This window comes from Hordeum vulgare, chromosome 7H (genome assembly GCF_904849725.1).
Source record: "Hordeum vulgare subsp. vulgare chromosome 7H, MorexV3_pseudomolecules_assembly, whole genome shotgun sequence".
Classification (NCBI taxonomy): domain Eukaryota; kingdom Viridiplantae; phylum Streptophyta; class Magnoliopsida; order Poales; family Poaceae; genus Hordeum; species Hordeum vulgare.
The window spans coordinates 465,731,943-465,759,414 of NC_058524.1; the positions used below are offsets into that span (position 1 = coordinate 465,731,943).

Consider the following 27,472-nt stretch of genomic DNA (forward strand, 5'->3'; position numbering starts at 1 on the left):
AGCTTTCATGACATCACCGATTTCTTTACGTTTCCATCCTTTAGCAGGTCCATGAACAATGGCAAAACGGGATTGCATAACTCCAAAGGCTCGTTCCACATCTTTCCTAGCTCCCTCTTGCTTCTTGGCAAAAGTTTTATTCTTTCTGGTATCTGGAGCTGGTATGCTCTTCACAAATGTTGCCCACTTTGGATAGATACCATCTGCAAGATAATACCCCATTGTGTACTGATGGCCATTGATGCTATAATTCACTGTAGGAGTTTCACCTTGGGCTAGCTTTGCAAAAACAGGAGAACGTTGAAGAACATTTATATCATTGAGAGACCCTGGTAAACCAAAATAAGCATGCCAAATCCAAAGATCATGTGAAGCAACTGCTTCCAAGATCATAGTGGGCTCGTTCACATGGCCTTTAAACATGCCATGCCATGGTGGATGTAACCCAAGAGCTCCAGAAGCACTTCTTTTTTGCGTAAAATAACCATCAGAGTCATGCTCAAGTATACCATCAGCTATGCGGTTGAACAAATTACGGGACATCCTAAATCTGTGCATAAAAAGTAAATGAGATAGGGAAATGAAAAAATGGGCTAAAGCAGAGAAGTGTACTAATTACGAACCTTCGTCGAAACAAATATTTGGGATAGCGAGGAACTTCTTTGAAGTAGTCGTTCCACACAAGAACAAATCCGGCATCTCTTCCTCGATCGATTGTCTGACGTCCATGCTTGGAACCGCCATGGCGTCGAGTGTTCATCCTCTCTTCCTCCTCGCGATCGGCTAATGCCGCAAGTATGAGTTCATCGTCGCCCGATGAAGATGACGAAGAACTCATGTCCCAAGAGGATGTGTTCATTGTGTTGTGTGAGAGACGATAGAGAAATCTAGAAGTGAGAAGATGAGGCACAACTAGAAATGCTGGAAGAGAGGTGATTGGGGCGGTTTATATAGACCAGAAATATGGCCATTGAAAATATAGTCGTTGGAAATATAGCCGTTTGAAAATATAGCCGTTGGAATATACACGTCATGTATACACGTTTCACTGAAAAACTGGGAGCTTTAAAATTTAGCAAGGTATATATGGACGTGTATATGAAGTATACACGTCCAAATTTACATGTTCCACTAGAGATGCTCTAAGAAAGTACTCTCTCAGCATATTGATTATACTAGTAAAATGCCCGTGCTATGCTACGGATCACATAAGATTAGGTGGATTTAAGTTATAATCAGAAATTCATATGTTTTTATAGATGATAACAGATGTACGGAGACATGATCGAAGCAATGTTATATGGTTGATGTGTACATATCACACATGATCAAACATAGGGTTTACAATTAGTAAACCTTTTAATCCAAGCCAAACATTTTCAGTCTTCACCTCGCGAGAAGATTGTTTGTGTAGTTGTTCTCCCTACTCACCTTTCTCACTTCTCATTGTATCATGTATCAAGGGGACAGAGCATGCATCGCTTGTGGCAATTTGTGATGACTACTAACTTCATCTTTCGACTGTAGTCCAATGAGTTAATCCTATCCTGACCAGCCATGCTTGACATATGTCATCTCTAGCAAGTGAGCATTATATGATGCAACATGCCGACCATGACCAAAAAATAATGACGACATCCAAAATAAATTGATGTTGTAACATTCCAAACCCTTTACAAGATTTGACAAAAAAGGATCATATGAAATATTACATAATAGTATCTTAAGATAGCAATCAAGGCAATATAATAACATACAGAAGAGGATTTATAGCACCGAGCCGCTCCACTCCGTATATGAACATTAAGTACAAAAAATGCATGGAAAATTGGAAAAAAAAACTGGGATTTTGCAATATCAAACTTGGGTGTCCTATCTACTTTCGTGTGATATCGTGAAAAAATATCATGAAACTATCCATGACAAAGAAAGACAAAAAAAATCCTATGTATGGAAAAACTGTTTGGATGGATATTAGTTTGGATTGTATTTCCACCAATTTTTTCACGAATTCACATGGGAGTAAATTAGGCACCCAGGTTTGTTATCCCCAAAATTACAGAGTGTTCTAAAAAACTGGTATATTTTAAATTTAAATTTCATACAGGGGTGTGAAGCACCCAGCAGCTCCTGAGTACTTCCCAATAACACACATAATATAGCTTGAGCACACACTTATATATATGGTTTCATGACAAAGAAGAATGAAGTGGAAGTGGTTAACTAAATGGTTTTCTAAATATGCAGAATAAAAAATAATGAATCTGGAAATATTCAGACAACGGGAAGAAAACTGAGCCCTTAGAGGGTCTGTTTTATATTTAGATAAAAGGAAAAAAAGAACAAAACTTGCAATACATTTTGTACCGAGCAAAGAAACAAAATGTACGGTAAAAGATGCTTCGAAATCATGTGTATATAGAACGGAAGAGCGCACAAGTGCATACATACACAAAATTAGTACTGGACCTCTTCTAACTTCAAGTCGTATCCAACAGAGACAGTCCTAAATAACTTACAACTATGCAATTGTAGCGTTGTTCAACACCAAGACAAAACTTGGCTCCATCCAAACGGACAAGAATCCTATGCAAAGACTTACTTCAGCAACAACCAGTTCTAGTCTTCTAGATCAGTAGTCTTCACTAAAGCGTGCTTCAGGACATTTCTCTGTATAGGCATATACTGAGAGAAAATAGTGTGATTTCTTTGAAACAAACTATAACAGAATAATAGATGCAATGGCCTCACCTTGCTCGTCAGCGATCCCTCTGCGAAGTTGCCTTCTATATCCTGAAATCTGCAGGAAATATCAAAATGAAAAACAGATGTTATAAGGAGATTATCTCGTGTTGTAGAGAACAATTTCAGTGGCAGGATTCCACGGTCTATAAGCCATCTTAAGAGATTGGAGGAACTCTATTTGAACAATAATATCATGTATGGGGAGCTGCCATCAACTCTAAAAACTGCACAAATCTCATAATCATCAACCTCAACTGCAGTAATTTCAGCGGACAACTCATCAAGGTCAATTTTTCCAACCTATCTAATCTACCGTCTTTAGATCTTATGCGGAACAACTTCGATGGCACAATTCCATAAAGTATATACACTTGCAGAAATCTAATTGCACTGCGACTATCTCCCAATATGTTCCATGGCTAGTTAGCAAAAGAGATCGGCAATCTGTAGTCCCTATCGTTCCTGTCACTTTACAATAACAACCTTACAAACATAAAAGATGCACTTCAGATTCTTGAAATCTCCAAAAACCTCACCACCCTTCTTATTGGGCGCAACTTCAGGCATGAGACCATGCCAGAGGATGACACCATAGGCAGTTTTGAAAATATCAGGTTTCTTGGTATAAGTGATTGCCCATTATTCGGGAAAATATCTTTCTCGATATCAAAGCTAGCAAATTTACATTTTTAACAAATCTCCGCAACAGCACAAACAGATGAATGAAAAAGAGAAAAGGCGAGAACATGACCCATGACCATAGGGGAAAGCTTCCATTGGATGCCTTGCCGAGGAGCAACGGGAGGTCGACCGACGGATGGGAAGCAATGGAGATAAGCACGGCAATCAGGCAAGCGCATATGAGGGGCAATGAGAGCACTTTCATGCCCAGTCCATGAGCGAAATACGCCGCAGTGAGCTGTCAGTGAGCAAGACAGCTGCCTTGAGTCCAATCAACCGGGATATTCCCCAACCCATCTTCACAAGCCTTCAACTGAACCCTGACATCAAAGATAAAATGTCAACAAACCTGAATCGGGAGGGATAGTACGCGGTTCCAGCTAAGAGGAAGCTACGCCTTTACGGTTCAAACAAATCAAATTGCTGCGTACAAAGCGATACTGTATTTGTGAGTATTGTATTGGTGCAATACTTATCATGTTTTTTTACCATTAAATCACTATTCTTTCTTAATTACAATATACATGAATAATATTTGCTCTCCTCCGTAGCTCAGAAATAAATAGTTCAAATTAGCGATTTAGTTCGGAAAATCAGGCAAAAATGTTAATAGTACTCCCTCTGTTTCCTTGACGTTGTGGTGGTTCAAATTAAACTACAGCCAAAAAGAATGATTCACATGTGCTGGTGACCTGTAGGATTTGGGGGAGGTTGTCAGCGAGCCCGGCATCCAAGTCCTCATGCGACGATGGCGCGTCGACGGGGAGGACAGGATCTCGGCGGGCGCCATCGTGAAGGTCATGGCGGGTTGGGCGGCGCCGGATCGGGTAGAGGAGGTGGATGGCGCGCGGATCCGGGAGGGAGGCACCAGATCTGGCCGGTGGAGATGCCCTCGCACGCTGAGCTCCTAGAGAGAAGGAGAGAAAATGAGATTAGAGAGGGAGAGAGGGAGAGGAAAGAGAGAAGGCAGGGGAGCGGTGGCGTGACCTAGGAATCGGCGGCGGCGACGACGGACGACGCGCGAGGGAGGCTGGGGAGGCGACGGCGGCGCCTCGCCCCTCCACCGACCTATCCCCGCGGTCCCCCATCGAGATCCGCGCGGTCCTCTGTCGAGATCCGCGCCGGAGAGCCCCTGCTGCCGCCGCCATGCCTCCTCGTGCGCGCGTGGGCCCCTGCTGCCGCCGACATGCCTCCTCGCCACGGCCTGGCCGTGCCCTCTCCAAAGCCTAGCTCGGCCTGGCCGTCATCAGCTCATCGCATTAGCTCATCGCAGCTCCAGCACTGGAAAACCACAGGGGGTATAATATAAAAGTGAAACATTTTCCTCGCTAAAGAAAGGACTGCAGGTTTATTAACTAAAAACGGAGGGACCTTTTTACAAAAATGCCACGACGAACGACAGAATCTATGATCGGCGCTTTATTATTAGGGAAGAAGTAGACAATACAACAAACGGACAACGAAGCTTAAATGGTGGTGACGCTTAGTGGTGTGGTATAAGAAATTGCTTGCCGTTTCTATCCCTGCAAGCATTACCTTCGTCCAACCTTGCACCTTGCAGGAAAGAGAACAAAACTTCTATTATCTGCCCATCTAAAATCATTACATCAAGTTCAAAATGAATTATTCTTACATGGGCGTACAATGTCAAAAAGAAACTTCTTGTACAGGTACAATCATTACATTTTACACTATACAACATTCTTGTCAGGCAAATTGTTTAACACGTCAGATCAACCTTAGTTGTACATTCCCTTACATAAGCCGGAAAATATGCCTTGCCCGTAAATCAGGATTTAACTATATTTAGTTATAAAAGTTACTCCCTCCGTCCCAAAAAAGTGTCTCAACTTTGTACTAGCTCTAGTATAAAATTGTACTAAGCTTGAGACAGTTATTTTGGGACGGAGGGAGTACTAGTTTGGTGAAATGTCCCTTTGGTGCCTGTCATCTCAACACTGTCCATCTCTTCAGGTGGTACCTGTGATGGTAGTACAGCACTGATGACAAGCAGTCGAATGAAGAAAGATGTGTGCCTGCAACTCAAGCAAGTTACTACCAGAATCTATTATCCTTCAACTCTTCAAGCCGTCAGCTCATAATTAACGGAGAGAAGCTCCTAACTCTTGACAGTTCCCGCGAATGATACTGCAGGATGATTGTATCATGAGCTACCTTTCAGGAAAGTTATTTATCAGCACAGGCAACTTAGCAAAGATTGAATTGTCTGTGGCGACTGCCCATTGCTAGTTCAATCTTGCTTAAATTAAGTAACAAACAAATTTGGAGTACATGAGTAATTGATTCTGTACATGACTAGTTCATCTAGCCAAATACCTGAAAATAGAATGGTGAACATGGGTCCCACACATACCTCTTATGAATAGTACACTTCTAAAAATAGCAACAACAAAAAACAATTCTAAACTTTTAGGTTAACAAACTTGGTTGACTTCTCAACTCACATGTGAAGTATCGTGAAGAAATGACATCGGTGGTATTCTTGGGAAAGAAAACAAGATCGGACCTCCAAATTGCTTGAAACATGGTCCTTTTTATAGCACAGATTCTTTTTATTTTGCCCAAAATACAATAGATGCCATTTTCAGCGAAACTTCACACATGAGTGGAACATTCGACCATGTATGTCACCAAAAAAATCAGAACTGTTTGATTTTTTTTACCATTTTGTTTCGATTTTACTGTTCATGGGGGGTACGCGTGTACCCATGTTCCAAAAATCCATGTCCACACAAATATCAGATTGTTTAGACCTAAATATGATTGAACCTTTTAACAAACAGGTTTCTCGCAATATTTTCTCACACTTTTCATTTTGTGTCTTAACATCAAGCATGAGTATAAATTTAGATTAAATGGAAGCTCGGAGATCACCAAGTTTAACAGGGGCATGAACCAGACATCAGTTTAGACTTCTGAAAGAGATCAACTTAGACTACCTTAGGTTTCCACTACTTGATCTGTCAATCAGAAAGCATGCTGCATTTGTTGCCTGATGGTGAAACAGAATTGCACCTTCCAGAGACCTCCATGTAATATTGTAATCAACAATCCTGTTGGTGCTGCGTTTGGGTTCAGGTTTTTCAAATAGTACATTAGGAAACATATAATTTGTTGTTACAAATATGCACAAGAATATGTTCTATAATTGACGACAAAGATAAGTGTCTTACATGATATATAACTGCACTTGGTGGCTTCGCTTTACTTTGGGTCACCCTTGTCAGACTTCAGTACATCTGCCTAGTAAAACTCCAAGGCAACTCAACCAGATCCATAAGCTATCAACAAGCCATAACTCATCTTTTAATCACAACTGAAATGTACCCAGATCCTGATCATGCCTTGTAAGTTTAATGGTCTTTCCACCAACCCAATGAAGGCGGTAAGAAAGGTCAAGATTATGTAACAGCAGTTTCAGATTATCAGCCTCATCTAGTTCCCTCGTCTTACTCTGCAAAGCCCATAACCAAAACATATATTAAATGTAACTGCCTTAGATTCAATATGAAGAAAACCGACTAAACAATAATCAGCAAGTTTGAATGAAATATAACTAGTATTATGTGTTCACAGCCTATTATAGATGAGAAAAGAACTGAAGATGACACTTTCACATTAAATACAAGATAGAAAAGCAGAAAGCATGAAATGGGAAACGACAGAAAATTCTGCTTAGGACACTTTTAAGTCTTAACATCATCCTTGCCCCTGTCAGAAAAAAAACATCATCCTTGCCCTTCCAGTAAGTTCTAGTACAAATAAGCAACTTGAAAGTTATACGGTGCCAGATTAATTCACCAATAGATACATTTTTTTAACACTCACTCTGCGCTGATTATTCTTCACATAAGTGCAGTTTATATACAGTTTGTTCAATTCAACTTCTTACCGCTATTTAAGATGTAAGAAATGCAAAGACTTAGGGCGTGTTCTGAATCTCTCACTCTCAGCTTCCCAAACTCCAGACAGAAAACGGAGCCGAACGCTTTAGCTCCGCGCCTTGGGCCGTAGTGCATTTTTTTAGGAGGAGGGGAAACCGAGCTTCACAAATTAACAGAATCTGGAGTTCCTCGTATTTACAACATCTTGCCACCGTCCAGGAAAACGGTTCGCTGTGACCCTCCCATTAGTCAACACCAGGTTCCAGAAAACAGCAATAACAGGTTCATAAGGGTGGTTTGATTCCATAAACAATGGATTTTATTACAACTTCCATAGAAACATGCATGACTGTCATTACTCATTCCAACATATATTCAGTAGGTTTTGAAAACAGGTCCAATTCAAATTGGAAGGCTGCCTTTTTGTCAAGCAAATAGGCAAAATGCGGAGCCATCTGGTTCAGTTTTAGGGCCAGCTTAGGTTTAACACTGATTGGTGCATTTCAGGATGGACCGCAGGATACTGGAACCTACTTTGACCAAAGTCAGATAATTCAAACCAGGTAGACAAGGGGGCAAAATCTTTTGCAAGGGGATGTAGTGTAAACAGTCTATCATCCAAATTAGAACCACATGAGATGGGATTATGTCCAAGATATTCAGAGTTGAGATAAGGGTAATAGGCACACAGACATGGGATGAAACACAGTTGCTTGGGGCTGAAGATTTTTACACCTTGTTCATAGAACATTATGAAAAGAGTGGCACTTGCTAAGAGGAACACCTAAGATAGATCAGACATACAATTAATCCCTTGGCAGACTGCGCTTTGTGTGTGTGTGTGTGTGTGTGTGTAGGGGGGCGGGTGGTACTACTCAGTATGGCTGTACCTGCGCTAGCCAGACTGGCAATTACAAAATAAACATGCTTAACAGTATATTCAACAATGCCAAACAACATGACATAATCAGTGAGAAGAAACTAGTCGAAAATATACCTCTGAATTTTTATGTTTATCATGTCCCAAGATGCTAGAAATTATACTTAGGCGAGCTGAGTTGGGTGAAAATCCTTCCCATGGAGGAACATAGATAAGCTTTGTGCACTGAATAGGAGTAAGGCTTCTGCTTAGCCTCTCCCACCAGGCTGAACCAAGAGACCACCATCTAATCATCAATCCGTTCTCCGAAAAAGCGACAAGGCCCTAGGTAAAAAGGAGTAAAAATTACAAAACACAATCTGGATTTCCATATATAAGATTTACATCTCAAAAACAAACTATAGCTCAAAGAAAGCAGATTATGTTTGTCATATAGCTCAATCTTTTAGCAAAGCTACCACCTTTCTTACTACAAATAACAACCCATTCACCATTATCCATATTTCATGGAACAGTTATGCCAAATCCCATTTCCATAGGCACAAAATCACAATACAAATTAAGACATCGAAGAACCATGTAGCCTTTAGACAAAAAAATTAGTTTGATATCCCCAAGTAGCTACTGGATAATGATCTATTGGGTAAAGAAGATACCGTAAATGTTTCCTATGGTCGATAGTAATGTTAGGAAGTATTAGTATTAGTCTAGGAGTCCTTATTAGTCTATTAGTATTAGTCTAGGAGTCTATATTAGTCTATGTTTACTTTCCTTGCACCTCAAGTCATGCCTAATATATATATGCCCCTTGGGCCTTCAATAATGATAAGTTGCTTTCCTAACATGGTATTAGAGCTTAGGTTATTTTTTTCGGGCGCCGCAACTCGCCCTCCCGATCCAATCTCGCGCGTCGCCGCTGCTTTCTCAGGTTGCAGCCATCTGGTCAACCGCTGCAGCCCTCGTGCGGATCCGCCTCCAGCCGCCGCCGCCTCATCCCGCTGGATCTCGCGCTGCCTCGTCTCCCTTCGCTGGTCCAGGACCCGCCGCCGCAGGTCGCGCCGGTCTCCTGCCTCGGATCCAGCCGCCGCCGCCCCCTCATCAGATCCGGTCGCGCCGCCTCACGCCTTTGATTCTGTCGCCGCCCCAGTCTGCCCAGATCGAGGCGGCCCCAGATCGAGGATGCTTTTCTTGCTGGCTGCTGCTGTTGTTCCGGCTGCTGCTTCCCCTGGCTCTCCTGCCGGCTTCCGTCATCTGGCGCGCATGGCTTCCGCGGCTCCGCCATCCCGCGTGCGGCTCCTGTCAACGCCCGCAGGATCCCATCCGCCTACAAGAGCTGAAACCGCCGTCCAATTAGATCTCTCGTGTCCTGCAGATCAACGCTCTGTCGGCTGATTGATCCAATGCTTCCGCCCGTCCGTTCCATCTGCGTGCTGCTGCTAATTGCATGCTCTGTTCCCGCTGCACTTTGCTGCACTGCTCAACTGCTGCGTTCCTGCTAGCCTGCTTGCTAGTTGCTGCGTTCGCTCATGCATGCTAGCTGCTGCCTTTCCGTCACGTACGTGGCTGGTGACGTGCTAGCTTCTGCTCCGTTCCTATTTTGATTTCAACAACAATAAAAAAAAAAGTACTATGTCTTCTGCATACACGATGGATTTTGCATCTTTGTGTCGTGTATGCTTCCTAGCTTTTAGCTACCTTGTTTTCCGCTGCGTCCACCAAATCCGTTGATATTTTATGTTTTCTCATGCCATGCGAGTCCACCATACCTTAGTCCGTCAGCCTTTCTCCGGTCCTGATCCTTTCTATGCAACTTTTGTGGCCTACTTGTCCTTGTTGTTTTCTATAGGATTTTCTGGACTTCTTTTGCATTGTCAATCTATGTTCATCGTGCCTTAACCGCCCAGCTTCTTTCGCCGTCGGTTGTCGTGGACTATGATTTTCTGCACAATGCTTTATTCTCTTGATGTGCCATCTTCTTTTGACAACCCATCTTCTCTTGATACTTATGTTGTATCTTCAAGTGATGCGGTGTCTTCCTCTGATGTGCCATCTCTTCGGTGTCTTCCTCTTATGTGCCATCTTCTTTTGACAACCCATCTTCTCTTGATACTTATCTTGTATCTTCAAGTGATGCGGTGTCTACCTCTGATGTGCCATCTCTTCGTTATCTTCTTCGGCGACTCGACAAGTTTTGAAGACTCTTCATGCTACGATGACACTCTCAAGACACGGATTTGGATTATCATTTTTTTTAGTATTACACTTCTTCAAATGCAATGCTATTGCATACGCTTTGCATTTGAGGGGGGTGCTAGGAAGTATTAGTATTAATCTAGGAGTCCTTATTAGTCTATGTTTACTTTCCTTGCACCTCAAGTCATGTGTAATATATATGCCCCTTGGGCCTTCAATAATGATAAGTTGATTTCCTAACAAGACATCTAGGATAGTTATTACAAGATATGATAGTTTCATTCCATTTAAACTAGTGATCATTTCCTTCAATATATGATACGCATGCTTGCGTGTATTCGAGGAAAAACTAGTGATTATTTGGTGTAATAGGACCAGCTTTTACATGAATTAATGCCACATGTCTGTTTGTAGTGCCAGAGTGAACATTATATAATGATGTATCCATAATAAAGTTAAATCAATAGCTTATACTCCTATTATAACAAGGATATATACATAGAAAAAAAGGAAACACACATAGGTTGATAAATTGTATTAAGTGTGTTACAGTTAAACCATAGACTAGAGTGTCTACAGCTCCATGGGGAATATGAACAGCATTTTACTTGTGCTCTATGTTCTTTATGTATTGCATAGTCGCTGAAACACAAATTTGATCCCTGATTCTTATCCAATACAGTAGGTTAATAAGATGAGAGGAATATGATGATGATATGAAAAGCAAAACAATTCAATACCAAATATGCACGTGACATTTCATGTAGCAAATTTCAGAAGAAATGCTTATCAACATATATTTGATAATTTTTGTCTGGAGGTAGTATCAAACAAACAAAAAATGGTAACATGTAGTGTCAAGTTCAATAATATCTAGCAAGTACCTAATACTCAGTTTGGACATGAGTGATATGATTTGTATAGAACCAATTGACTGGAGCAATAATGAAATATACATATACACTAATAAGTTGAGAGGTAATCTTAAGCCAGCACAAGCTACAGGTACAATAGTCATATATGTACTTTATTTAAAGCATTCTGACTTCGTTATGAAAATAGCAATATCAAACCTCTCCATCTGGTGAGAAACTCAAAGCTGTTATCAGTATGGTTGTTGTTGTATCCGATGGTCCTTTGAGAAAGCTTGGAAGACCTGGTGGTCCACATGCATCGAGAATCCTTATTTTTGTGACACTGCAAACAAAAAAAAGAGGGAAAATGGAGATGATGAAAGTACGAAGCAGCATGGCCTCTCTGAGTTCAAATTCATTTTTGGTGAGAACTCACAGTTCTGAATGATCATAAATCACCAATAGTGCTACAAACAATAATATCATACGTTTCATTTAAAACAAGTTGCGCAGAAAATTTAGTAATTTACTGTGCTGTTTGGGCCTAAAGAAACAAAATACATTTCAGAAGAACTTCAAAATATTGTAATCCCAAGAAAAGTATCAACCGGTAGATTCCATGAGTATACAATGAACTTTGTAAAGTCAGCATATGCCATTGGTGATGCATAATTTAACAGCTCTATGATAACAACTTTCTGCAACTTGAAGACTGTACCTTTCTATGTCATAAACACGAATTGTGGCACTGTGAATCTCTCCAATAGCATCACCAACAGCTAATCTTGTCATGGATTCATTGAGAGCAACCATTGGAAATACACGGGCAATTTCTCTTAGAGCCATCATTGAGCTGATAATGCAAGCTTTACGCATTATTAAATTGCTTGGATCCATCGTGTGTAGGATATAGCTGATTGCCTGCACAATAAAGAAACGTTTTTCTTTTGGACATAAGGCATTTCAATAAATATATAATGTTTGGGCATGACATCTCACTGTGGTACTAGACAACTTGATAAGAAAAGTTCAAATAAATAGCTGGATCACATACAAATAGAGCATCTGAACAATATTGGAACATTTCCATGGTCTTCTAATGGAACTTAGCAAACAACCACAAAAAAAACAGGAATGTACATGGGAGATTTTCCCTTTTTGTAGGAATCACATACTATCAATTTTGCTGCAACTTCGAGGAGCTTCTAGCTTACAACAACTCTGTATAAAAAATTACAATTTGTACAATAAGGAAACAATGCATACCTTGTCAAGATAAGGAGCCAGGGCCTTTGGAGAGCCTCGAAGTACTCGGATGAGAGTTTTGAGTGAGACTACATGAACAGGTGAATCAGATGAAGTGGCCCAAATTTGACTTTCTATGACACCAAAAAATCCCATTATGTCAGCCATAGCTAAGCTTGGTAGAAGGGTACCAATCAATGCCTCCCTCATTGTAACAGCAACTGCAGTTTTATAGATGGCATTGCTAGAAGGTGCACTACTTAGACACTCAATTTGGAAAAGGACGTCACTCAAGAAATGAGTGATCTCAGTTCCCAAGCATGTTTTCCATGTGCTTTCCATTCCCTCCGCTAGAAGTTCAGCTGCAGTTGAACTGTAACGATCATTCATCGACATAACCAACTTGATTAGTTGATTGACAACCAACTTTGCAAGCTTAACTTTCACAATGCTTGGGTACCAAACAACGAAAGCAGCTGCAACAATGATATTTGATGCCACTGCATCCTGGCTTGTTCCCCCAATCCAAGATAGCCACTCCTGATTTTCAAATGATTCCAGCCATAAGCTTATCTGAGAAGTATCCTCAACATCATCATCATCTCTATCAAGATTTTCGCCATCCGCCTTCAACTGTCCATAACTAGACACTGAGTCCCTCTGCATCTCTGGGATAAGCTTGTCCATATAATCAGATAAAGACAAGTGGTCGGGAATTTTATTTCTCTGTACACGGAGGGGTTGTGGAACAGAACGAGGAGCTGAGCAGTGAAATAAGGAGCGGGCAGCCATTCGCACATGTTCAGAAGGATGTTGCCAAAAGCTCACCAGAAGCTGGAAAAATACATATCACTAAGTTAAGAAATTATATCTGCAAAAAGATGGTAGTACTTTCATGTATTTAGGAAGAAAATAGAAGTATGCAGAAGTGCAACAGAATACCAAGACACGTTACTTCGTTTCCTATAAAAAAAATACACAGGTGAATTTCTGACAAGTCACAGGGTTACCCTTTATAGGTAGAACAAAAGCAGTTGGCACTCAAGCCATTGCCAGAATAGAAGCAAAGCTAGCATACTAACCAAGTGATCAATACTTTCCAATCAAAGGGAAATTTCAAAATATGCTGACCCCATTTGTCGACAAATGATTCACCGCCGATCTTACGATCTACCAAGGAGTTGTGGAGAGCAGTAGAGAGAGGGATGGTGTCCTAAGATATCTCGTCGGAGACAATGGAGACACGGTGATTTACCAGGCTCAGGCCCTCGGATGTGTATTGATGAATGAGAGATTCTGGAGTGTAGATTGGATCTGAGAAAACTGGGTCATGTGAGTATAGCCTCGCGAATGGGGCTCAAGATGACCTTCGGCGAGGGCCGTCGAGACTTCTATATAGGCCGGCCTTCTCTGGTAGCAACGTAACTATCCTCAGGACGATACGATATGATCCGATCTTGCATGGTTACAGGGAACATACCTCCTGCAACAATACAATCCTAGAAATAGTGTGTTCATCCTTATTTCCTCCAAGTTACTAGTTTGGCATGATTAGGTGCAGGCCCCGGGGTTCCCTAGACGCTCCTTTGTCGACTCGGTATGTCCACCCCGTAGGGTATAGTCTGTTACAGTATATCTGGATTGCACTAGCCCTTTCCATCAGTTCGGACTTTTGGTTGTGTTGGCTAGTGCATGAAGCTTAACATGGTATCAGAGCTAAGGTCTTGGGTTCAAGTCCTAGCCTTCGCAATTTATTAAAAATTGTTGGTAGCCCCCCTTTGTGTCCATGTAGAGGCCTCTTGAGTCATACGTGAGTTCCGCGCGCCATCGCTCTCTTCCGGTTGCACGTGTTGACTTGTCTTCCCCGTCACACGCGAGAGGGGGTGTTACAGTATATGTGAATTGCACTAGCCCTTTCCATCAGTTCGGACTTTTGATTGGGTTGGCTAGTGCATGAAGCTTAACATAGTCTTCCCATATGCACCATTTCTCATTAACACTATCCATCATGTCTCCTCAACAATGATGCATGCTGAGGTCAGTTCAAAAGAATCTAATTTACAGGTCATGGCACTACAAAGATAAGCTATTATCCAAGCAAGTTTCTACCGCAAGGCTAAATAAGGTTTAACTTATAGGGATGAATTATAAAACATGGACATGTAGTGCTCCAAATTAATCTGTAAATTGATGTTGAACTAGGTGTCACCAGGTTTTAGTCCCATAGTGGCCGTTTCGATGTCCAGCGGCTACAGTGGGTTTCATGTGTGATGCGTCAAACTCGCTTTTCTCCTTTCTCTTCTCCTATTTCTCTAGAACTGATGTATTTCCGTTCTTTGCAATTGAAAGGGTCAAAGCCCGGTTCGAAGAAGAAAAAAAACTGTAAATTGATGCACCTGTATTGTAACAACCGGAATATGTGAAATACAGATGCAACTGTAAGAAGTTATTTAGCAATAATAACTGATCCAAATCATGGGCTGGCATTAATCCAAAAGTTTTGTTTCAATTGGCCTTTGTATCATATACTACAATAAAATCAGCATTGCAAACTATAAAATATAGAGAATTACTCCCTCCGTCCCATAATATAAGTGCGTTTTTGACACTATTATGGGACGGAGGGAGTATATATTATAATTTACACATGCAAACTCTAAAAACATATGCACTTCATTACAAAAACAGTAAAACTGAGCTACCTATGACCTCCTACAGCGATTTGAGCTCGTAAGCCGCCGGATAAAGCCTAGGAAAGCACCGGATCATCCGGTCGCACGCTGCATTCTCATCAATCAGGCCGAAAACTATAACTGGGCCATCAAGTTTGCTATGAGCCAGGTTGACAGCCAAAGCGACGTGACTAGAAAAGGAATCGCTCAGAAGAAAAAAGAAGGCGGCGAAGGAGATGGTGGAGTCGCCGCCGTTTATTTGTGCCATTAATTGCATAGAAGGTGTGCCGACGCTGCCATTCCATTCTCTTCCCTTCCAGTTGTAGTGGATGGCTGTTTCCGGACTGGACCTTCTATTCCCTTCTTCACAAGGCTATTTATTTATGCTCTTTTCCACTACATGTTTCCTCTTCTTCTTGCTTCCTGAGCAACCATGTTTGACGCCTACGTTTCCCCTCCTTGCTTGCAGACATTTTGATTTCTATCTCGTCACTTTTTCTCGGTTTGCATAGGTGCTAATACCTACTTTTTGTGTTTGTGTTTGGAATCAGGGCGGCGGCGGCGATACAGTAGAGAGGATGTCAGCGGCGAAAGGGACCGAGGAGTAGGCCATGGCGTCAAACGGCTCCAGGACACAATGCCACCCTGCCACCCATCCTACCCACGATGGGAGTGCAACACGTGGCATGCACTCCCACTATGGCACTGCCTTCTCCCCTCGCTGATGGGTATTTCTGGAGCGATCGGGTCATAATATCACTGTAGTGATCTGTTCCATTCTGGACTCAAACACATTGGAAAGAACATTGTTTATAAAGCGGTAAAGCGATCTGAAGAGAGCACCACCCGCTCTAATGCTTAAGCGACGCCTAAGCGCCTAAAGCGGGCGCTTAAGCACCTAAAGCGGGCAAATATCTAAGGCGCTGCCAGGGCGCCTTGTCGCTTAAGCGACGCTTGAGCGTCTGAAGCGGGACGCTTTATAAACAATGGGAAAGGATAATCAATCTTCAGGCTACCTGTACTAGAAATCCTCCCAACCAATTTCTTGTGAACTGTGTTCAAAGTCAGTTTTCTTATTGACCCGGTGGAGTTCAGATCCTCTCTAATTAATATGCTTGCAACTTATCTAAATACTATGATTATATCATATTGCATGAAAGCTCTTCAGTATGGTGACTTGTTCATGTGCCGTTCCAATGTAATTACTAATTAGTCCATGGTCGCCCAGAATTGTATTCATCTGTCACATAAATTGTATGTCTTCTAAGGCATGTTCTAACAAATCATCTAAACTGAATCCAACACATTTCTATGTAGAGGGTGTTCCCATAGGGTACCTGGTAGAGGCTAGGGTTCTACCAGGTCTCGGACGTAGGTTGTAGGGGTGGAAGTGCGGGCTGCGAGGTTGGGGACGCCGGCGCCGGCGGTTGGGCGCCGTCGCGGCGTGAGAGAGAGAGAGAGGCGGCTAGGGTTTGGGGCTCTCGTCTCCTGAGGGAGACGACAACAGAATATACTGTTTATTGGAGGACAGCCTCCACTAAACCCTAGATAACTTGGACTCTAATATAACTTGGACTCTAAGATAGGTAAGATAACTTGGGCTAAGCCCGTAATTAACCCTGCCCATTGGGCCTCCTCCGTTGGTACGTTGTACCGGTCATAACATCTCTCCCCGCCTTCTCAAACAGCTCGTCCTCGAGCTGAACATCTGGAAACTGCTGGCGGAAATCGTCGAGCTTCTCCCAAGTCACTTCCTCCTCTGGCAGGCCGGTCCACTGTACCAAGACATGCCAGACGCTGCTGCGCCTGCAGCACCTTCGCCACCTGTGCGGAAGCTGGAAGGAGGCGGCCATCCGAAGTAGGAGGAAGGGCCGGCGTCGCTGTAGGAGGGTCCCCGCGGTAGGCCTTCAGTAAGCCGACATGGAAGACGTCGTGGAGGCGAGAACCAGCTGGCAGCTCCAAGCGGTATGCGAGTGTGCCGACACGCTCCAGCACACGAAAGGGACCGGCGTAGCGAGGTCCCAATTTGCGCTTGGAGCGCAAGTCCAGAGACCAGGTCCTATGGAGGAGGCACAGCCACACCCAATCGCCCACCTCGAACTCCGCCTCGCGATGATGAGCATCGTAGTACTTCCGAGCCAGCTGTTGTGCTTGGAGAAGACGCTGGCGTGCCTCAGCCAGAATGTCGTCGCGGGTGCGGAGTAAGTCGCCGGCCGTCTCGGACCGAGCCGTCCCAGGCTCGTAAGGGAGCATCGCCGGAGGTGGGCGCCCGTAGACCACCTCGAAAGGCGTGGTGCGCAGGGCGGAGTGATAGGAGGTGCTGTAGCAGTACTCCGCCCACGCCAACCAGTCCACCCAAGCTCGTGGACGATCACCAGTAACACAGCGCAGGTACATGGCGATCACCTTGTTGACCACCTCGGATTGGTCGTCTGTCTGAGGGTGGAACGCCGTGCTCATGCGGAGCTTCACGCCCGCCAGTCGAAAGAGATCCCGCCAGACATGTCCCGTGAACACGGGATCACGATTGCTAACGATGGACGACGGAAAACCGTGGAGGCAGACGATGCCGTCGAAGAAGGCTCGCGCCACGGAGGCAGCTGTATATGGATGACCCAGGGCGATGAAGTGCGCGTACTTGGAGAAGCGGTCAACCACCGTGAGGATGACGGACTTGTCGCCCACCTTGGGAAGGCCCTCGATGAAGTCCATGGAAATATCCGCCCACACCTGGGAGGGTACGTCCAGCGGCTGCAGTAGACCCGCGGGTCGTAGTGTCTCCGTCTTGTTCCGCTGGCACGTCACGCACGACCGCACCCAGTCGCGGACCATCGCGCCATCACCGGGGATGTAAAAATCAGCACGGAGACGATGGAGAGTCTTCTGCACGCCCTCGTGCCCTGCTGAGTGCGCCAAGGTCAGGACCTGGTGGCGCAGGTCGCCATGGTCGGGCACGAAGATGCGGCGGCCATGTAGGAGCAGCCCCTCGTCCAAGCGCCAGGGCGCGTCCAGCTCGCCGGCGTCAAGGCGCTGGCGCAGGCCCTGGGCGTTCACGGCCGTCGAAGTTGCCCGGCGAATGTCGTCGATGAAGGCGAAAGAGGCCCGGAGCGAATGCACATGATAGTGCCAGCCATGGCGACGTCGTCCGCGACATCCTCAGTGTCGCGGCAGGACAAGGCATCGGCGACCGTGTTGAGACGGCCGGGGCGGTACTCAACGGTGAAGTCGAAGCCAAAGAGCTTGCTGATCCACTGGTGTTGCGGAACTGTGGAGAGGCGCTGGTCCAACAAGAACTTGAGGCTGTAGTGGTCCATGCGCACACGGAATGACCGGCCCCAAAGATAAGGCCGCCAGTGGCGCACCGCCTCAACCAGCCCAATAAGCTCGCGCTCGTAGGCCGCGAGCTTGTGATGGCGAGCGGCGAAGGGGCGGCTGAAGAAGGCGAGCGGTCCCTCGCCCTGGTGGAGGACGGCGCCGAAGCCGATGCCAGGGGCGTCGCAGTCCACCATGAACGGCATATCAAAGTTCGGCATCTGGAGGACGGGTCCCGTCGTGAGGGCCCGCTGGAGAGCCTTGAATGCCGTAGTCGCCTCCTCGTCCCAGGAGAAGGCGTCGCGTCGAAGGAGACGCGTCAGTGGCGCAGCGATGAGGCCGAAGTCCCGGATGTACTTCCGGTAGTGGCCGGTGAGGCCCAAGAAGCCGTGGAGCGCCCGCGGTGACCGCGGGATCGGCCACGCGGCGAGGGCGGCGACCTTGTCCGCGTCCATCGCTACCCCGTGCACCGAGATGACGTGCCCCAGGTACGCGATGGAGGTCGTGCCGAACGAGCACTTCGAGCGCTTGAGGTGAAGACGATGCGCTCGAAGCTCGTTGAAGATGATGGCCACGTGTTGTAGGTGCTCCGCCCAAGATGCACTGTAGATGAGAATGTCATCAAAGAAAACAAGCACAAAGCGGCGCAAGTATGGGCTGAGCACGTCGTTCATCAGGGCCTCGAAGGTCGCCGGCGCGTTGGAGAGGCCGAACGGCATCACCAGGAACTCGAAGTGGCCATGGTGAGTGTGGAACGCCGTCTTCTCGATGTCGTCAGGGTGCATGCGCACCTGATGGTAGCCCGAGCGAAGGTCGAGCTTGGTGAAGAAGCGCGCTCCGTGTAGCTCGTCCAAGAGCTCATCCATGACGGGGATGGGGAACTTGTCCTTGGACGTCAGGGCGTTGAGGGCGCGGTAGTCGATGCAGAAGCGCCATGTGCCGTCGGGCTTGCGCACAAGGAGCACCGGGGCGGAGAACGGCGATGTCGAAATCCGGATGATGCCCTGCGCGAGCATGACCGCCACCTGACACTCGAGCTCGTCTTTCTGCAGCTGAGGGTACCGGTACGGACGCACGGCTACAGGTGCCGTGTCCGGCAGCAGGTGGATGCGGTGGTCACAGGGCCGCGCGGGAGGGAGGCCCTGTGGCTCGTCGAAGATGTCGCTGTGCTGCTGCAGGAGGTCGACCAGGAGGGGATGCGCCTCGTCCAGTGCGGCCGCCATCAACTGGAGCTGTGGAGTCACGGCGCCGGAGCCGCCGATGCCTGTCCACTGAACGCGACGGCCGCCCTCGCGCCAGAAGATGAGGGACAACACATCGAGGTCCCAAAGGATGGGGCCGAGAGTGGACAGGAAGTCGATGTCGAGGATGAAGTCGTAGCAGCCCAGGTCGATGCCGACGCAGTCGATAGAGAACGGCTCCTCGTCGATGAGGACGGGAACCTGCCGCGCCACCCCCTGGCAAGCAAGGCGGTCCCCGTTGGCGACGGTGACGCTGAACTTCTCCGAGCCCGTCGGTTGGAGTGCGAGGCGGCGCATGGCGTCCCCGGACAGGAAGTTGTGCGTCGAACCCGTGTCCACGAGCGCGGTGAGACGCTCCCCGTTGATCATCACCGGAAGCAGCATCGTCTTTGCCGTCTTGATGCCAGCCATGGCATGAAGGGAGACAACGAAGGCGGTCGCGTCGACCGGTCCGTAGGTCGTGACGCCGGCCTCGGAGAGTGTGGTGGCGTCGAGCTCCGCGGTGAGGGCCTCCACCTCCGCGTCGTCGACGGTCTCCAAGTAGAACAGGCGGGCGCACGTATGACCCGGCGCATACGGCTCGTCGCAGTTGAAGCACAGGCCCTTGCGGCGCCGCTCGAGCTGCTCGGCCGACATCAAGCGTCGGAAGGTGCGTGTCGGCGCGGGGGCAGCCGCAGTAGCGGCCGGCAAGGCGGGGCGTGTCGGGGTGGCGGCCGCCGGGGCGGGGCGGGTCGGGGGACGCGTGCCGCGGCCCAGGAACGCCTGCTGCAGGGCGTTGGCGCGCTGCTCGTACTCACGTGCGTAATACATGGTCGTCTGCAGGTCCTGGGGGTCGCGCATCTCAACGTCGATGCGGATGTGGTCGGGAAGGCCGCCGACGAAGAGCTCGGCGCGTTGGCGAGACGTGACGTCAGGCGCATGGCAGGCCAATGTCTGGAAGCGGTCGGCGAAGTCCTGCACCGAGGTGGTGAAGGGAAGGCGACCGAGCTCGGCCAAGCGGCTCCCACGTATGGGGGGCCAAACCGGAGGAGACACAGGTCGCGAAAGCGCTCCCACGGAGGCATCCCGCCTTCGTCCTGCTCGAGGGCGTAGTACCAAGTCTGGGCGGCGCCACGGAGGTGGTAGGAGGCGATCCACGTGCGGTCGAACGCCATGGTCCGCTGCCCCCTGAAAAACTGGTCACACTGATTGAGCCAGTTCAGGGGGTCGACGGTGCCGTCGTAGGTGGCGAACTCCAGCTTGGTGAAGCGGGGTGGCTGCTGCACGTGTGGCGAGGCCGCGTAGGTGCCCTCGTGACGACCCAGCGCGGCGGAAGGAGAGTGTTGCGGCACCACAGAGCTCCCGGCGTACGGATCAGTGTACCCGCCGAACCCCCCGAAGGTGGGGGCAGGTGGCTGCAACACCGTCGGCTGTAGTGGCACCGTCGTGTAGGTCGGCGTGTCAATCCACGTCGGTAGCGGGGACAGCGACGGCGGCCACCGGACCTTGGTGATCGGCAGGCCCTGGGGCGCGACAGTGGCCGGGGGCGGTGGCGCGAAGGGCGCCACCGGCAAAGGCGGTGGTGGCGGGGTTGCGTACGGAGCCTGGAGGAAAGTCCGGAGGTTTGAGACCGCCAGGTTGAGGTCGCGGATCGCCAAGGACATCTCCGCCGGGGAGAGGACGGGGGCGGGTTCGGCCGCCAGGGCCGCGGGACCGGAGGCAGCCGGACCTGAGGTGGCCGGCGGCGGCGAGTGGTGCGGCGGCGGCGGCTGCTGCGAGGTGGCGGGGAAGGCGGTGGTGGTGGGAAGGTCCGACAAAATCATCGAACCCAAGCTACCTGATACCAAATTGGTAGAGGCTAGGGTTCTACCAGGTCTCGGACGTAGGTTGTAGGGGTGGAAGTGCGGGCTGCGAGGTTGGGGACGCTGGCGCCGGCGGTTGGGCGCCGTCGCGGCGTGAGAGAGAGAGAGGCGGCTAGGGTTTGGGGCTCTCGTCTCCTGAGGGAGACGACAACAGAATATACGGTTTATTGTCTGCTTAATATCGAAGGGGTACATGTGTTTATATAGGAGGACAGCCTCCACTAAACCCTAGATAACTTGGACTCTAACTTGGACTCTAAGATAGGTAAGATAACTTGGGCTAAGCCCGTAATTAACCCTGCCCATTGGGCGTCCTCCGTTGGTACGTTGTACCGGTCATAACAGTACCACCTATCTAAGCTCGCTGATAGTAATTGTTCAGAAAAAAATATTTTGAGTTTGATAAGCTAGCCGATGTTTACTAGGATCTTATTGTCGGTCCTTATTTCTGGCTAACATGTGTGATAATTCAAGCACTCAGCTATTATTGTGTTGTACACTTGTACTACCTCTGTTCTTAAATATAAGACGTTTTGGCAGTTCAAATAGAACTGCCAAAACGTCCTATTTATGAACAGAGGGTGTAATATTTTTGGCGATATCTATATCAATCTTTTGTGCCATAATTTCTGATGACTCTTAAGTATTAGGTCGCACGTGTAGCACGCAATTTTTGTGCTGTCCATTTGCATTCCATGTGCAATCTGTCAATCTGTTTTTCTTTCAATATGTTCACCAAAACTCAATTTTCATTGTTTCAGTGCAATTCACAAGATTCTTTGGGGAGAAAATGCTGACAGCAAAGATGGTCCTGATGTTGTGGCTAAGGGCATGTATGTTTTAATTACGGAACAAGGGGGGGGGGGGCAAACTGATTATCTTATACGGCAAAAAAGAAACTGATTCTCATTCTTTATTTCCGAATCAAAGTAATATTTAGTCTAATGTCCGTCATTTATAAATTATTTCTTCTTAGTAGATACTAGGTAATGGGTGACGAATGACATACATTCAGTTTCCAAGGTTATCTGCCAAAACTCAAATTCTAAGATATACAAAGTTATTCTCATCTCATTGTAGTTTCAGTGTTTTTCTTTTTTCCGTTCGTGCTCTTACATAATACTCCCTCCGTCCCAAAATAAGTGTCTCAACTTTGTACTAGCTTTAATATAAAATTGTACCAAGCTTGAGACACTTATTTTGGGACTGAGGGAGTACTCACTAACTCTAACCTATCGGATCATTACAAAGAAGAAAATTTACTTTATTTAACAATTGATGAATTGTCCCATGCAAGCTAGGAATACATTCAATGCTTGGAAAACGCAGATGTGGATGGTCTATTGCTCAGTTGCAGCAAGGAATGAGAATCTGCAACTTCTGTTCTTGGTTGAGCACTACTCCCTCCGTTCCTAAATATAAGCACTTCTAGAGATTTCAATATGGACTACATACGGAGCAAAATGAGTGAATCTACACTCTAAAATATGTCTATATACATTTGTATGTAGTCCGTATTGAAATCTCTAAAAGGGCTTATATTTAGGAACGGAGGGAGTAGACAACATGTGCTCTAATAAAACTACCGTCTAGTGTTTACCTGTTTGAAACACTGTAGGCATGTAGTTTGAAACACTAAAATTTATCGTATATTACTACTATATTTACTTTTTTTATATTTTTTGATTCGTTTAATAATGAACGGGCGCGGCAAGGCATGCCTTTATGGTCTAGTAAAAGGTAATGGATATCGCCATAATCAGGTCTACAGCATGACAGTTGCATCTGCTACTAAGTCAATAGATACGGAAAAAGCAGACTATCTGGAATGCATCTAAGGACATTTATTTGGTCCTTAAGTATCTCTTATGTATGTGAATATGGCTCTAGAATAAACTACAGAACCATTTACATTTATCTATGAACATCACGGGGTGGGGGGATCTATTTTGGTGACCCAGTTGGAACTCGAAAGTATAAGCATGCCAGAATATTTTTTATGTGATAATAAATTGTGATGCACCAAGGCCCCAATGTGCACAAAGCCACAAACAGCTAAATTTTGTCTTCATTGCGTGCCTTCAAAGGGTTAATCCTATCCTACTTGTTCCTAGAGGGACATACACACAGAACTTAACCAGACAAATCAAGACGTCACATAAAAATCTTAGTGGCTGATCAAAGACAAGTGTGCAGTGGTCCTAACCATAACCAAAAATACATCCAATCTATATGTTGTCTTGTGTCTATTTAACGGACCCTAGCACCCTGCATTCCAAATCCCATTGGCATAACCCACGACGAACACAAGAAATGAGGGCAATATATTGAGGCAGTGACACCTCATGGCCTAACCAAACTAGCCAACTAGGCTGGGAGGAGTATCACAGATATTAATTAAGCCTTCACCTATATGTAGAATATCACCTATTATCTATTAATTTCCTACAAGCCACTGCAACAAAAGAAATATAACTCCACTTTATGTTTTTCTTCACGCGATAAAGATAATCAAAGAAATTGGTTTCATAAAAGAAAAAAATCATAGGACTAAAAGAAACAATGTGAGCAATAAATAACAGTAGAACCTGGAGGGATGGGGGCTTTATATCTGGGACTTTCTCAGCAAAGTGTCTTGTATAAAAAGCTGCCAAGGCACTGCAGCAAGTCAAGCAGAGTAGATGAGAAAAATGGAAGACATGAATTTGATGCTATCTTGAAAGTAACAAAGAATCATATTTATCACAACTGAGAAAAACAACTAAATAGTGTAATGGTATCATATTTGATACGACAACCAGGAAGTGGTACAATACAAATGCTGGTTAACCAAATTACAAAAGAGTTCCCAAACATTTGGTGCTCACAGGTAGAATATGAACCCGCATGAAATGCAAATGAACAGATGACCCAGTACCTGCTAGCATTTGTACAAGACCGAGATAATGTGATCATGCGTTGGGCAAGAGAAACTATTGATAGCGACCTCATAGCACAAAATTCAGCAGAGGACTTCCAAAGCTGAAACAGAAAAATATCATATTTAGACTTCAAATGTGCTTAAATGCGAAGCAACAATGAAGTTAACAGCCCACCTCAAGAGTAGCTTCTTTCCCTGGGAACATCACCGTAAACGAGCCTCTATCCCCTACCACCCCTGAAGCTATATGACAACCTTCTGGCTTGCAAACTTGCATCTCATCCACAAGTAATTTGTCCAGCTCACAATCAACATCCCACAAATGCAGGAAACAGAGACTAAATCGAAGTAATTGCCCTTCCAGTGACTCTCTAGATGGGCTATCCATTTCTTGGATTCCGGAAATACTATCTAAAGCTCCAGGCGGCATAGTTTCTTTGTTAGCATCACCATAAAGATGATCTCTCAACTGCCTATCACTATTGCCATTTGACATGCCTTGTGCGGACATAATTACAGTGAGGTCAAATCTCAGACTTGCAATGCCAGGATATGGACATGAGCACTTTATGGGGTACTTTTTTCTTTTGTTTGTTATCTGAGCAGAGCCAGACTTTCCTGAATTATATGCAGAATTATCTCTATCAACTGGAGCTGGTGTCTTCCCCTTCACATCATGTGCAGCAGAGGCACTCAAGGCTATGGAATGTGCAGCATTGTGATGGTTCATTGGTATAGATGAAATGTTCAGCCCATTTCTGTTTGCATGAGACTGAAGGGTGCTAGTGCCTTTCAAAATTGGAACAAGTAAGGAAGATGCTGAAGTTGTCCCTCCCAAGATGCTACCAGTAACTGCATTTTTGGAAATGCCCCTACAGAAGTGTTCAAATACTGATTGAGATGCTGTCCCTCTAATAATTCTGTCTCGAGCACCTGTTTTCATATCCCATATATACAATATGCTGCCCATATCATTACAAGAGTGCAGACTACGGCATAAACAAGCAATGTACCCTTTTACTCCATCCCAAGCAACCATTGATGGGTAACAAGAATGCCCAGGAAACATCCTCTCGACACGCATGGTTTGAAGAGAAACAAGCGCTACAAGGCCATCTTCTCCAACAGAAACAAAACAATCATTCCAAGGTTGGTGAGTCGAAGCTGGTGGTAGTATTATTTGCTTAACCGACGCAACATGGTGATGCATCACAGAAAGGAGGGTGCCAGCATCAAGATCCCAGACACGGATCGTACAATCCAAACTCCCCGATATGAGTGCTCGTCGGAAGATTCTAGAGTCAGAGTGGGCATGCATGTGGTGTGCAGCCAAGCAAAGAATTGCTCCCTTGTGCCCCAAGAAAAATCTTTCAGAAATATGTGGGTAAACCCCTCCACTACCAAATTGTGCGGCTGGCAACAGATTAAGAAATCGGATAACTTCTATGTCACCATTATGGAAACCATAAACTATGGCATACGGAGCATGAGAATCCTCGGAAAGTACCATGGAAGAAGATACGGTCCTTCCGTGCTTTCCCGATCCATTGATATATGACGAGCACAGCTGTGAACTTATTTCCACTTCATTGTCTGACTTGGGTAGTGAATGAAAGAGCTCTGACCTAAATTCTTCTCCCTGAAGACTGCCTTCTCCAAGAACTTTGCTGAAAGGTGGGCTCTCTGTGTTCATTGTAATACTCGAATCCAGTTGATCCATAGACCATATGGAGATGAACGGTTTCCAAAACAAGGAACCACCAATCTTATACGGCCGAGATTCCACCCTAATAAGGCAGTTGCCCATCTGGCAATATTGAACTACTGGCATTTCTCCCTGCTCAGATGAAATACCAGGAACTTCACAGACAGCCTCAAACCCAAACAATGGAGGAGTACCAACAGCAACCTTGTACACCATGGCACCACCATTGCTACTCCACAACACCAAGCTCCTGACCACAGTGCCATCCTCAGAGCGAGGGCCTCCACACTCCCCACCGTGGAGAAAAAAAACTCCAGCAAGGCAGCCCTTGACCCCTGTTTCCTCCTCCTTGCATAGCGAAGTGTTCGCCAGAGACACCTCACCCAGCACGGAACCCTCGACAACGCATTTCAACAAACAGCTCGTCTTCAGCACCAAGGCAACGACCTTCCCGTCGTCAGATAACGCCACGGCCTCCACCGAACCATCCGGCGCCTCTGCAGATGCAAAGCTGGACAAGGAGCTCACGCTGAGCCGCCTCGGTGAGTCACCCTGGATGGCCGCGCCCTCCGCCACGGGCACCATCTGCGCCCTCCCATGCGCGTCAGCCAGCACAACACTGACGGCATTGTCATCGCTGCAGACCGTGAGCGCGATCGCCCTAGGGGGCGCGACGGAGAGGGCCCCGTGGAAGGCGGTATGAAGGACCGCGAGGGTGCGGGCGTCGACGACCACAAGTGCGGACACGTGGCGGTGGGCGTGGCCGTCGTCGTGAGGGTGGCAGAGGATCGCGACCCGGGGGTTCGACGAAGCGGTGGAGGAGGAGGTGGTGGGGAGAAGCGCGACGAGAGAAGGGGAGCCGGCCCAGGGCGGGAGCGAGCGGCGGCGGAGACAGCGGAGGGGGGCGGAGGCGGAGAAGAGGGATAGGACGCCGGCAGTGCAGGAGACGAGGAGGGAGGCGGGGGAGGGGAGGGGGCAGAGGGCGGTGATGGCTGCGGCGTGGGCGCAGAGGAGGGAGGAGGGGCGTGGGCAGAAGGGCGGGGAAGGAGGGAGAGGCCAGTAGAGGACGGTGCCGTCGGCAGCGCCGGTGAAGAGCGCGGCGGGGGTGGCGGCGACGGCGGTGATGTGGTGGGAAGGCGGCGACGGCGACCAGAGCGCGGCCACCGAGTGGCACTTCATGGACGGGGAGATCTGGGAGGAGGAGAGTCGACCCGGCGGTGGTCGCTGGATGATCCCAGTCTCCCAGCCCAGGCGGGTAAACTAGACTACTGTACGGCA

General features: G+C 46.7%; 1 protein-coding gene and 1 long non-coding RNA gene across 7 annotated transcripts; both read right to left on the minus strand.

The window, feature by feature from the left end:
• Window positions 1-3,265: 3,265 nt before the first annotated feature.
• On the minus strand, window positions 3,266-4,450 carry LOC123410949. Its single transcript, XR_006613135.1, has 2 exons — window positions 4,119-4,450; window positions 3,266-3,746 (listed from the first exon to the last, which is right to left on the minus strand). It is a non-coding gene; the product is annotated as an uncharacterized LOC123410949 (long non-coding RNA).
• A 331-nt stretch (window positions 4,451-4,781) lies between these two features.
• Window positions 4,782-27,472, minus strand: LOC123411944. 6 transcript variants are annotated; one of them, XM_045104910.1, is made up of 11 exons: window positions 24,665-27,472; window positions 24,487-24,590; window positions 24,158-24,227; window positions 12,525-13,337; window positions 11,977-12,179; window positions 11,478-11,601; window positions 8,329-8,535; window positions 6,621-6,901; window positions 6,387-6,509; window positions 5,486-5,574; window positions 4,989-5,407 (listed from the first exon to the last, which is right to left on the minus strand). In XM_045104910.1, the coding sequence occupies exons 1-8, from the start codon at window positions 27,371-27,373 to the stop codon at window positions 6,758-6,760; spliced, it is 4,374 nt and encodes a 1,457-aa protein (XP_044960845.1). In that variant the 5' UTR covers window positions 27,374-27,472; the 3' UTR covers window positions 4,989-5,407; window positions 5,486-5,574; window positions 6,387-6,509; window positions 6,621-6,757. The 6 variants fall into 6 exon arrangements, with proteins under 6 accessions (XP_044960847.1, XP_044960845.1, XP_044960846.1 ...); XM_045104912.1 differs by lacking the exons at window positions 4,989-5,407; window positions 5,486-5,574 and adding an exon at window positions 4,782-4,980; XM_045104911.1 differs by lacking the exon at window positions 5,486-5,574.

Excerpts from the sequence above, each read along its gene's own strand:
- LOC123411944 (XM_045104912.1), bottom strand. The coding sequence starts at position 27,373 with ATGAAGTGCCACTCGGTGGCCGCGCTCTGGTCGCCGTCGCCGCCTTCC. Across the intron at positions 24,591-24,664 it reads GGAAAGAAGCTACTCTTGAG|CTTTGGAAGTCCTCTGCTGA; the intron begins GTGGGCTGTTAA and ends TTTCTGTTTCAG. Across the intron at positions 24,228-24,486 it reads TCTTGTACAAATGCTAGCAG|TGCCTTGGCAGCTTTTTATA; the intron begins GTACTGGGTCAT and ends GACTTGCTGCAG.